This window comes from Cherax quadricarinatus, chromosome 1, assembly GCF_038502225.1.
Source record: "Cherax quadricarinatus isolate ZL_2023a chromosome 1, ASM3850222v1, whole genome shotgun sequence".
In the NCBI taxonomy this organism is placed as follows: Eukaryota; Metazoa; Arthropoda; class Malacostraca; order Decapoda; family Parastacidae; genus Cherax; species Cherax quadricarinatus.
This window is the reverse complement of record NC_091292.1, coordinates 28932967-28946385: the sequence shown is the minus strand read 5'-3', so window position 1 is coordinate 28946385 and position 13419 is coordinate 28932967. Positions and strand designations below refer to the sequence as shown.

At 37.1% G+C, this 13419-nt stretch overlaps 1 protein-coding gene across 9 annotated transcripts in view; it reads right to left on the bottom strand.

Annotated features, from left to right (window-relative positions):
• kug (FAT atypical cadherin kugelei) overlaps positions 1 to 13419 on the bottom strand; it is a 913302-nt gene that overhangs the window by 204900 nt on the left and 694983 nt on the right. For all 9 annotated transcript variants that reach the window (XR_011394610.1, XR_008406862.2, XM_070104239.1 and 6 more), the window contains 4 exons: positions 11229 to 11368; positions 7179 to 7420; positions 5485 to 5729; positions 1386 to 1572 (listed from right to left, as the gene is read on the bottom strand). Coding sequence is in view for 7 of the 9 variants with exons in the window: in XM_070104239.1 (XP_069960340.1) it covers positions 1386 to 1572; positions 5485 to 5729; positions 7179 to 7420; positions 11229 to 11368 (814 nt within the window). In the remaining 2 variants the exon portion in view is untranslated. The remainder of the gene's footprint in view (positions 1 to 1385; positions 1573 to 5484; positions 5730 to 7178; positions 7421 to 11228; positions 11369 to 13419) is intronic.

Here is a 13419-nt window from a genome sequence, read left to right as displayed (position 1 = left end):
GTAAGTCGAACTTTACTACCGAATATCAACAAAACATTTTTGTAATGAGTTATTTTATTGTTTTATTTTGGTATTTCATGTTTTACTTTACTTTTTATATTGTTAGTACTGTATTTTATACTGTAAGGTTTAGGATAAACACTGTGTACAACACAAATAGTTGTTTTTCCCAGAAATTTGGCATAAAAAACACGGTCGTAAGTCGAGTGGTCGTAAGTCGAGCAGGTCGTAAGTCGGATGGTAGGTGTATATGTATATATTTTTTTAATATGTCGGCTGTCTCCCACCAAGGCAGGGTGACCCAAAAGAAAGAAAAACCCAAAAAGAAAGAAAAAACTTTCATTATTAGTCAACACTTTCACCATCACTCATAGATAATCACTGTCTTTGCAGAGGCACCCAGGTAACAACAGCTTAGATGTGTGTGTGTGTTTATATATATGTGGTGTAAATATTATGCAAATAATTCGGAGTGTGGAAATTAAGAAAAGGTGTGGAGTTAATAAAAGAATTAGTCACAGGGCTGAAGAGGGGTTGTGGAGGCAGTTCTGTCATTTAGAGAGAATGGATCAAAGTAGAATGACATGGAGAGCATATAAATCTGTAGGGGAAGTAAGGCGGGGTAGGGGTCGTCCTCGAAAAGGTTGGAAGGAAGGGGTAAGGGAGGTTTTGTGGGCAAGGGGCTTGGACTTCCAGCAGGCATGCATGAGCGTGTTCGATAGGAGTGAATGGAGACGAATGGTATTTGGGACCTGACGATCTGTTGGAGTGTGAGCAGGGTAATATTTAGTGAAGGGAAACCGGTTATTTTTGTATAGCCGGACTTGAGTCCTAGAAATGGGAAGTACAATGCCTGCACTCTAAAGGAGGGGTTCGGGATATTAGCAGTTTGGAGGGATATGTTGTGTATCTTTATACGTATATGCTTCTAAACTGTTGTGTTCTGAGCATCTCTGCAAAAACAGTAATTTAGATTAGTCTGTTTCAGACCCCCAAAAATACACTTACAAAAGCACTTACATAAATATACTTACATAACTGTTCGAGTTTTGAGCTGTTCGTAACCCGAGTTACCATTGTATATATATATATGCTTGTACAGGCATGAGTAGTGTGGCCTTAATGTAAGTAGCAGTAGCAAGATATACCTGAAATCTTGCATGTATATGAGACAGAAAATAAGACACCAGGAATCCTACCATCATGTAAAACAATTACAGGCTTTCGTTTTACACTCACTTGGCAAGACGGTAGTACCTTCCTGGCCAGTTGCTGTCTATCATCCTACTTCCTAGGATATATATACATGTCTTTTTTTTTTTTTAACACATTGGTCATCTCCCACTGAGGCAAATTATAAAAATTATAAAAATGAACTCCTATACCTTGGAGGAGCACCATTTGCAATCTTCACATGAATGTTAACATTGACGTGAGAATGTCGAGGCGGGGAGCCATTATCACTGCCACGAACAGCCAACCAATATTCTGGCATCTCCTGACGGTCAACAGCTCTTGCTAATGATATAATTCCAGTCTCTGGATCCAAGCTGAACACACCACCAATGTTCCCTAAAAAATAAAAAAAATAGCATAAAATTTTTGCAAAACAGCAAAAAGATTTTTTAATGAAGCAATTGATCACAGATTTTTAACCCTTTGACTGTCATAGCCCCAAATCCTGAGGTGTCTCCTGGTGTTGCAAAATATTTGAAAAAAAAAAAATTTTTTTTTTTTTGAAATGATAGAGAATCTTTTCCCGACGGTAATGACGCCAAAAGTATGAAATTTGTTGGAAAACTTACAGAGTTATGCTCTCATGAAGTTAGCGACCTCAGCGATACAGTGGAACCTCAAATTTCTAACTTAATCTGTTCCAGGAGCTAGTTCTAAATTCAAAATGTTTGAAAGGTGAAGCCCTGCTCTTCCTCATATACATCAATGATCTTCCAAACGTATCTCAACACCTGAACCCCATTCTCTTTGCTGACGACACGACTTATGTCATCTCTCACCCTAATCTTGCCACCCTCAACACCATTGTTTATGAGGAGCTGATCAAAATATCGACTTGGATGACAGCCAATAAACTTACGCTTAACACTGACAAAACCTACTACATTATGTTTGGTAGCAGAGCAGGAGATGCACAAATTAACATTAAGATCGACAACACTCTAATTGCCAGGCATAATGAGGGCAAATTCCTAGGCCTATACCTCGACAACAACATGAACTTCAGCACCCATATCCAACACATAACCAAAAAAGTATCCAAAACGGTTGGGATCCTCTCCAAGATACGATACTACGTGCCGCAAACTGCCCTTCTCACACTATACCATTCACTTATATATCCATACCTCACCTACGCTATATGTGCTTGGGGTTCAACAGCAGCAACACACCTAAAGCCAATAATAACCCAACAAAAAGCCGCAGTAAGAATAATCACTAAATCCCATCCCTGGCAACACACCCCCCCACTCTTCATAGATCTAAACTTACTCCCTGTTCAGTACATCCACACTTACTATTGTGCAATCTACATCTACAGGACCTTAAATTCCAATATTAACCTTGACCTAAAACGCTTTCTTGATAGTTGCGACAGAACCCACAGGCACAATACCAGACACAAACATCTCTATGACATTCCCCGTGTCCGACTAAACCTTTACAAAAATTCAATGTATGTCAAAGGCCCTAAAATCTGGAACACCCTACTTGAAAATTCTAAAACTGCAGACACATTCATCACCTTCAAAACTACCATCAGAAAACATCTTATCTCCCTGATACACCCTGTCAACTAATTACACGAATACCACCTGGTGGTTAACACTTACACTCACTCACCCATTTGACCATAAACAGAAATATCAATCTCAATCTCAAAATAATGAATCTTAACTAGTCATAAGTTGGCCTGTGATACTCCAATACTGAAACTATGTATAGTGCCAAAACAAAAGCATTCACATTGCTAAACTCACAAACTAGTATTTAGTCACTTAGCCATAATACCAACTTACCTCATAATTTTGTAATATTTTAAACTTAAGATTTAATTTAAGTCTGCCCGAAATGCCTAGCCATGCTAGGTGTTCTAGTGGTACACTCTGTAATTATTATTTTACTACATGTAAACAATACAATAACCAAATTCTGTAAACTCAGCATTGTAATCCTTATAGAGAATAAACTTTGAATTTGAATTTGAATAAGAAATAATGGAAATACAATTAATCCATTCCAGAAACCCAAAAATGTTCACAAAAAAATACATTTTATAGATAGTATTACATTATAGTTTTACATACACACAACAAATATAGTGTACAATTATTAATAAATTTAAATAAACATATAAAATAACATTTTTACTTACCTTTATTGAAGATTGGTGATGGCATCTGGAAGATAGGGATGAGGAGAGAAGGAGTTGGGGTTAATGTTTGGAAGGGAAATCCCACTCCATAAGGACTTTAGGTATCAAAGCCCTCTCTGGGATTGCTTCCCTTCTCTGTCTTTTAATGCCACTAGGACCCCTGTCTCACAAAATACCTGTTCACAGTCCTCTGTTTCTGACGCCTCTAAAATTTCCCTAAAATGGGACGTGGTTCTGTCACTGAACTTGTTGCAAAGATGGCTTGTTTCAACTTGCTCAGGGTGGCACTTCTCCACAAACATTTGGACATCATTCCACTTGGTGCAAATCTCCTTAATCTTTAAAGAAGGCACCTCATCCACTCTCTCTTCCTCCTCCTCTGCAGCAAGTACCTGAGCTGTGGTCTGATACTGTTCCAGATGAAGCTCTTCCAGCTCTTCAGTGGTTAGCTCTTCCCTGTGGTCCTCCACCAACTCTTCCATATCCTCGCTACTCACTTCACATCTATTGTGTTTCTCACTTTCTTTAAGACAGGGGTACCACTAGCAAGTTTCTTTGGGCCCATGGAGCTTATTTCACAGTCCCACAAGCACTAAACACAACGAATTAATCGTAAAGTGTTTGAATGAGACCACAGGTTAAGGTTCACTCAAGTATCAACAAAGCCAGACTGGCTCACGGCGCCTGTGCGGGGACACGGACAGAGCGGGCTGGTGGACAGGTCTGGTACCCGGCGGTTCGAAAAAAGGGGCGAGTTCAATAATGGGGACAAGGTTTGAAAAAAGCAGTCAATTTTCGAAGAGTTCAATAAGCGATACATTCGAAATTTGAGGTTCCACTGTATTTACGAATCGGCGATTTTGCCCACTTTGAGCCCTATTTTTGGCTAATTCCATTGTTCCAGTCGACCAAACTCATAGCTATTTCTTTAGAGCTCCATTTGTTCTATCGACTGAGTACAAGAAACTGCCCATTTACCGACTTCAACTACCCAATAAAGTGGTCAGAAATTGGCAATTTGGCCAATTTCACGCAAATTAAAAAAATATGCCAATTTCAAAATAGGGTCCAGAATGAACAATACAGACATTCCTGGATCTAAAATAACATTTTCTTTGTTCATCAGTTACGTCTCCAGGCCCCTCTGATATTACTCTTGCTTTCTATTTTGAATTTTTATTCAAACAAAAAATAGAAGATTTACTGTTATAGAGACTACTGCAATATTGTAATAATTGTATAAATAATGTCAACCCATTCATGACTGCATATTAGAATGGCTAGTTGGACATTTATTGGACAATGACGTCATTTATTTACTCTTGAACATCAGCAAAACTCAAACATTCCCTATCCTGAGCTCCATTTCAAGGTCCTTTTCATAGTAAACCTAATCAACATCATCTCTATTTCTGTAATATGTTTTCCATTCTATCAAATGAGACTAAGAAAATGAGAATACAACCATAAATACTAAATGAAAATACACCTCAAAGTCAGCGTTTTAATCTCGCAATTTTTTTTTTCTCATTATGCACTGTGCTGCAGGATTCTTTTTATACAGTGCACACTGACCACACAGAGCCATTCTCTCACATGTGGGCCTACCAGCTTTCTCCCACTTGATATGAAGCTGCTAGAATTTTTGAGTGTATATACGTCAAACACATTGGCTCTCAAGAGGTATATATACAACTGAAACAGTCAAAGGGTTAAAATAAAAATAACTGATAATTGAATGTTTTTTAATATCTACCGTGTATACACGTGACAAGGATGTAAAACACCAACCAGGTAACTTCACCATGAAATGGGAATAAGTAAAGGCCACTGCTGTATGCCAGTGTATGTTGAAACTCTTCCCTTCCTTGGCTCAAACCTGTATACCACTATGGGCCAGGTGCTGTATGATTATTTCATGTTTTATTTCTTCCCTATTATGTATTATAAAAATATTGTAGGTTCAAAATCCAAAGTCTAAAGGAAACACACAAAAAAAATTATCATCAGATAAAGAGTAAAAATGTAAACCAAAAGGTATAGTGTGTTTTACCCAAGGAGTAGATAACTAAACATGAATCCTTTTTACATACCTGATACAATTGAGTACATTATATGACCATTAGCACCTTTATCACGGTCAATTGCTATTACTTCAGCAACTGTTGTTCCAATTGTTGCAGTTTCTGTAACAGTGCCATTGTAGAGAGTTGCAAGAAACTGTGGGGAATGGTCATTATAGTCTCGTACTTTGATGTTAACACGAGCATAATTACTCTTGGTTGGAGGGATGCCGTCTTTAACTCCTACTGTCAAGATGTGTTCTTCTTGCACTTCCCTGTAAGTAGAATTTTTATTATCCTTTTGAAAATAGCTTGTATATAAGTCTGTTTAATAGACTTTCCCTAAATCTCAGCAAGTACCCTGACAGTCATAAAATCCTTACTGAAAGGAGGAGCAGTAGAAAAAGATTGGTACACCCCTCAGTATATGAGATCAGTTACTTTTACCTTTGATATACCTTTGATGAGTTCCAAGAGTTTTTCTACTCCCAGACCCCAGCCAACCCACATATCCATCACAGCCTGGTTGAGCTGGCACCAGTTACTAAGTAAGTTTATAAAATTGCCATAGCTGGTCAAAGAAGCACATGAGGATAAGATTCACTCTAAGATGAAATCTTTTTTTTGTGCTAAAGTGAGCCACATAGATCAGAAACGTGAGACATGCAGGCCATCTACAGTACAATACATGTAAATCCTAGGTCGGGGAAACAAGGTAAATTACTAAATAACAAAAAAGGCACAATACCGTGACTGGAACGATACACAAATAACAGTGTGACTTTGTCAATGGTCCAAGTTGGACCGAAACGTCGTCGTAAGCTTCTCTCTTTTATATGCGGGTTATTTGTGTAAGGTAAACTACCCCAAATGGGGTAAAAATGAAAATCTCAGGGGTAATGAAGGCTAAATGAACATAAATAAAACTACACAAAAATTTATTATTTAATATGCGAGTCAAATTATAAAAGTTATACTTCTGCCAATAGAGCCTGAAGGACTGGCAGAGGTACTTCTTGAACTTCATTCCAACAATGAGACACATTGAATTTCAGAACAACACAGATCTGTTTTTTTTGGATGTCAAGAGCTGCAAAGGCTTTCTAAATTGTACATGAGAAAGCAGTAAAAGTGCTGCTGCTATTTGCAACTACCTGTCTTTGCAAACAAGAATTTTCCACTCTCATTAACTTAAAAACCAAGTATAGAAAACAGTTGAATGGCAAAAAAGTATCCAAATTGCTCTGACATCAAAAAGCCCTAATTTTAATGTATCAAAAATGAAACATCATTATTTCTCCAAAACCTGAAGTGAAAATGTTTTCAACAAAATTCTTTAGTTCCCTAATGAGATTTTTATTAAATTTGTCTGTTACTATTTTTTATTTGATGCAGTTTATTTTTCATTTTATTATATTGTTAATGTAGTGTTTTATTTTTAAAGTTGCTTTATCACATATAATAAATACTTTTCAGCTTGTATGACTGTATTCTCCATTAATATGGATTCAATAAACTATTTTGAATTTAAATGCTCCATGTGCTTTCCAGATTCTGTGGACTTTTAAAAAAAAAAGTCTAGTGGGGAATTTTGCTATACACAAGTTTAGGGGTAATACCCAAAAAAAAAAAAAAAATTGCCAACCTCTGAATTATAAATAAGCTATAAAAGTATCTCTTCTGTGAATAACTAATAAAGTAAACCTTATGGCATAAAATATTACCTGTCTAATGGTTCATAAAGAACAATGTCACCACTCATTGGGCTGACTCTGAATTTTGCTGCTGAAGAAGTATGGGCAGTATTGATGAGGGTGAATGTTAGATGTTGATCAGAATCTGGGTCTGAGGCAGTGAGTGTGAAGATGGTAGTACCTGGGGCAGTATTTTCTCCCACCTCAACTTCATAGTTGGGTGCAGAGAATGCTGGTCGATAGTCATTCACATCCAACACTGACACAATTAACTGTAATTGAAAAAATAATTTATGAAAAATATGTTAAATTAGACACATGTGCAACTCTTGGGTATCTTTATTGAGGAAACGTTTTGCCACAAATTGGCTTCATCAGTCCATACAAAGGATAAACTTGAAGAACAGGAGGAGAATGAGGTAATCAGTCCCTCAACCTTGAGTTGATGTGATCAGTCGATCAATCTTGAATAGAATATGGCATATGAGCGGAGAAGCAGCTTATAAACCGTATGGCAGGAGAGGTGCAGCAGTCGTAGGTGGTGTCACATTTGTCCAATATGGAAGTAGGTCGTGCCCAAGGGTTAGGAAAGTGAAGAATTCCTAAGCATTAAGATCCCAAGAAGTTGCAGTGTCTGACAGTATTGTAGATGAATGGTTCAAAGAACCGACACGTTGTTAAATTAGACACGTGTCTAATTTAACAACGTGTCAGTTCTTTGAACCGTTCATCTACAATATGAAAAATATCTTTGAAAATATTATATAAGTATTATGAAGATGCCATCTATTCCACAAGTATAATATGGTTAAAGATTTGCAACAACACAATTACCCTTCAAGGGAATACCTTAATTTTTGTGAAGAGCTCTTGTTGGTGCATAAATGCTTACTATAACCCACTTTTCACATCCAACCCTTATTTTACTATACATAATCCTTGAATTTATACATTTATATTCCCTCTTTTCCTGCCGTAACTTATCCTTCAACATTACTGCTCCTCCTCCTTTAGTCTAACTCTATTTGAAACCCCTGACCTAGCCCATTTATTTCTCCCCACTGAAACTCTCCCACCCCTTTCAGCTTTGTTTCACTTAAAGCCAGGACATCCAGCTTCTTCTCATTCATAACATCCACAGTTGTCTCTTTCTTATCATTCGCTCAACATCCACACACATTCAAACATCTCACTTTGATGCTTTTCTTCTTTTTCTTTTTAGTAGGCTATACAGGAAAAGGAGTTGCTAGCCCATTGTTCCCAGCATTTTAGTTGACTTTTACAACACACATGGTTCATGGAGGAAAGATTTTTATTCCACTTCCCCATGGATTTAAAAGGAAAAGCAAGAAGTACAAGAACTATTAAGATAAAATCAAAGAAAACTCAGATGAGTGTGTATACATAAATGTGTACATGTATGTGTAGTGTAACCTAAGTGTAAGTAGAAGTAACAAGACATACCCAAAATCTTGCATGTTTATGAGAGAGAAAAAAGACACCAGCAATCCTACCATCATGTAAAACAACTACAGGTTTTCCTTTTACATTCACTTGGCAGGATGGTAGTACCTCCCTGGGTGGTTACTGTCTACCAACCTACTACATAGTAAACATAGATAAGAGTAAGGTGATAAGAGTATCAAATAATTTAGATAAAGAAAAATTGGATATCACATTGGAGAGAGAGAGGGAGTATGGAAGAAGTGAATGTTTTCAGATGTTTGGGAGTTGATGTGTCAGCGGATGGGTTTAGGAAGGATGAGGTTAACCATAGAACTGATGAAGGTAAAAAGGTGAGTGGTGCATTGAGGTATATGTGGAGACAAAAAGTGTTATCTATGGGGGCAAAGAAGGGAATGTATGAAAGTATAGTGTTACCAACTCTCTTATATGGGTGTCAAGCTTGGGTTGCAAGTGCTGCAGCAAGGGGGCAGTTGGAGGCAGTGGAGATGTCCTGTCTAAGGGCAATGTGTGGTGTAAATATTATGCAGAAAATTCGGAGTGTGGAAATTAGGAGAAGGTGTGGAGTTAAAAGTATTAGTCAGAGAGCTGAAGAGGGTTTGTTGAGGTGGTTTGGTCATTTAGAGAGAATGGATCAAAGTAGAATGACATGGAGAGCGTATAAAGCTGTAGGGGAAGGAAGGCAGGTTGGGGTTGTCCTCGAAATGGTTGGAGGGAGGGGGTAATGGAGGTGTTGTGGGCGAGGGGTTTGGACTTCCAGCAAGCGTGCGTGAGCGTGTTAGATAGGAGTGAATGGAGACAAATGGTATTTGGGATCTGACAAGCTGTTGGAGTGTGAGCAGGATAATATTTAGTGAAGGGATTCAGGGAAACCGGTTATTTTATATAACTGGACTTGAGCCCTAGAAATGGGAAGTACAATGCCTGCACTCTAAAGGAGGGGTTCGGGATATTAGCAGTTTGGAGGGATATGTTGTGTATCTTTATAGGTACGTATTTGCTTCTAAGTTGTTGTGTTCTGAGCACCTCTGCAAAAACAGTGATTATGTGTGAGTGAGGTGAGAGTGTTGAATGATGATGAAAGTATTATTTAGTGTAAACTTGTTGTCTGGCATTTATATGCATTTATAAATGAAAAAAATGGCGTTCTGCTTTCCGGCGATAGCCTGGAACCTAACCCACCTTATAAGTGGGGCCCTACTGTATATATATACATCTTCTTTTAACAAACCGGCCGTATCCCACCGAGGCAGGGTGGCCCAAAAAGAAAAACAAAAGTTTCTCTTTTCAAATTTAGTAATTTATACAGGAGAAAGGGTTACTAGCCCCTTGCTCCCGTCATTTTAGTCGCTTCTTACAACACGCATGGCTTACGGAGGAAGAATTCTGTTCCACTTCCCCATGGAGACAAGAGGAAATAAACAAGAACAAGAACTAGAAAGAAAATAGCAGAAAACCCAGAGGGGTGTGTGTGTATATATATGCTTGTACATGTATGTTTAGTGACCTAAGTGTAAGTAGAAGTAGCAAGACGTACCTGAAATATTGCATGTTTATGAGACAGAAAAAAGACACCAGCAATCCTACCATCATGTAAAACAATTACAGGCTTTCGTTTTACAATCACTTGGCAGGACGGTAGTACCTCCCTGGGCGGTTGCTGTCCACCAACCTACTGCCTAGAATATATATATATTTGCAAAACAACCACTGTGAAAGAGTAGTGAAATTCCAAGCGCTTTTGTGACTACTCACATTGTCAAGAAACTATGAAAGCAATACATCAAAGGAAGGCAATTAAAGGGCTTAGACCACACCTCACAGTCAATTCCCACAACAAAGAAACACCTGACGCGGGACAATACCAGACTCATAAGAGGAACACTGCAGTAGGTCCGCTGGTCCAACTAGACAGGTCCTCATGACATCCCACTAACAAAATATTCTACCCAAGAAATAAGGTTTATTATTTGTCCAATGTATTAATAAACTCTAACCAAATTTTATTAATTATAAATGAATCTAATTTATATAAACCAAAGGAAATATTCATATTATTTTCAAAACTGCTTTTTATGAAACAAGATTCAATTATATTTCTGTCAACCATGGACTTGCTTGATACAACTTTCTCAACGTTTTGAAAATCAATTGGATGGTTAAAATCTCTCACATGAATAAATAGAGCTTTGGAATCTTGTCCAGTTCTAATGCTATATTTATGTTGTTTTAATCTAAGTTCGAGACTTTTACCAGTTTGACTGTAATAAACTTCATTGCAAATTTTACAAGGAATCTTATACACACATCTGTCAGCATTTTGGGGGGAATTCTTTTTAAAAAAAAACCTGACTGCTTCTCATTCCCTAGAGACTGCATGACTCTCGTGGGTTTATTGCTTTCCTGTGATCATTATACTACAGTGGAACCTCAAATATCGAACTTTCTTCGGTCCAGAATAATGTAAATTAGATTAGACCATTCAAGACCCTCAAAAATACACTTATAAAAGCACTTACAAAAATACACTTACATAATTGGTTGAGTTGGGAGCAGTTCGATTTTTGAGGTTCCACTGTACTAATAATTACATCCATACATAATACTAATCATTACCTGAGTTGTAACAACATGAACTCCATCAGTAACAGAAATAGTTAAGTTGTAGAGAGACTTTAGTTCAGCATCCAGATGCCCAGCCACCATGACACTTCCAGTATCCCTCCCGACAGTGAACATGTTCTCAATGTCGCCACCTGAAAATTTATACAAGATCACAAGTGTGCTACACAAATTTCATTTATTTATTCAGCAGAAAAACACAGTTGTTGTTGATACAATGAAAGGCAGAATGAAAAGTTTAATGTATGTTACACAGTTATCATTAATTTATTGTGATTTGTTGATAATCATGGTAAGAGCACATACAGTGGGTGAGGTGGGTGGTATGGTAGGATGAGGAAAGAAATTAATGAAAATAAAGATACACTTGTTGGTCCAAGTCGAAGCATATTAAGGCCTCCTTCTTTGCCATAACTAACTGGGAAGCATAGCTTTTCACAACACTAAAGGGAAGTAGCTAATATAATCCAAGGATTATTAAGCCCAAGTCAATTGTGGTTTCACAAACGTATTTCTATTACTGTCCAGTAAATTTATTGCTGTACTATACTACATATAGTTTGAAGTTTACACACAGTCATGTACACTAACAAAACATTTAACCCTTTGACTGTCGCGGCCGTATATATACGTCTTACGAGGTACCGTCTTTGACGTATATATACTCATAAATTCTAGCGGCTTCAAATCAAGCAGGAGAAAGCTGGTAGGCCCACATGTGAGAGAATGGGTCTGTGTGGTCAGTGTGCACCATATAAAAAAAATCCTGGAGCACGCAGTGCATAATGAGAAAAAAAACACTCCGACCGTTTTTTTTAATTAAAATGCCGACTTTGTGGTCTATTTTCGTATAGTATTTATGGTTGTATTCTCGTTTTCTTGGTCTCATTTGATAGAATGGAAAACATATTATAGAAATAGAGGTGATTTTGATTGAATTTACTATAAAAAGAACCTAAAAATGGAGCTCAAAGTAGGGGAAATGTTTGATTTTTGCCAATGCTCAAAAGTAAACAAATGATGCCATTGTCCAATAAATGTCCAATTAGCCATTCTAATATGCAGTCATGAATGGGTTGATGTTATTTATACAATTATTACAGTATTGCAGTAGTCTGCATAATAGTAAGTCTTCAATTTTTTGTTTGAATAAAAATTCAAAATAGAAAGCAAGAGTAATATCAGAGGGGCCTGGACACATGACTGATGAGCAAAGAAAATGTTATTTTAGAGCCAGGAATGTCTGCATTGTTCATTCTGGACCTTATTTTGAAATTGTCATATTTTTTAGTTTTCGTGAAATTGGCCAAATTGCAAATTTCTGACCACATTATTAGGTAATTGAAATCGGTAAATGGGCAGTTTCTTGTACTCAATCGATAGAAAAAAATGGAGTTCTAAAGAAATAGCTATGAGTTTGGATGACTGGAACAATGGAATTAGCCGAAAATTGGGCTCAAAGTGGGCGAAATCGCCGATTTGTAAACAGCGCCGTCGCTAACTTCGCGAGAGCATAATTCCGTCAGTTTTCCATCAAATTTCATTTTTTTTGGTGTCATTACAATCGGGAAAAGATTCTCTATCATTTCATAAGAAAAAATAATTTTTTTTTTAAATTTTGCGACACCAGGAGACACCTCAGGATTGGGGGTTGCGACAGTCAAGGGGTTAAGGCAAATGAGTCAGTGAGTTTCATAGCCTCTTCACATTACAAAAAATCAACAGAGGATAATTCATTCCAATGCATTATCACATCATGAGCAATAATAGTGCAAATTACCTGGTGACAATCAGTCACCTGGATTTTTCTTTTTTACTGTTCTTTATTGTTAAATATATATTTCTATAGATTTATGTAATCTATCCTGACTTAAAACTACATGTATATGTATTTCGGTCACTGCATGATCAGAGAAAGATATCCCAATACAGTCACTCCTCACTTAGCAACATAAAAAGTAAAGTAAAAGATTTATTTCTTTGTAAAGATTACAAAGTGTAATTACAATTTTGTTTGCAAAGTACAAAGAAAGCCACTATCATACCAGGGCATTTTGGGCAGACTAATTAATCCTAGTACATAATAACTACATGTACTTAAATCTAAACAAGATAAGAGTGGTTAACTTTTATTAAAATCTTTATTTAATCTTAGTATTAATGCGAGGTAGTCAAGGTGGAGGTT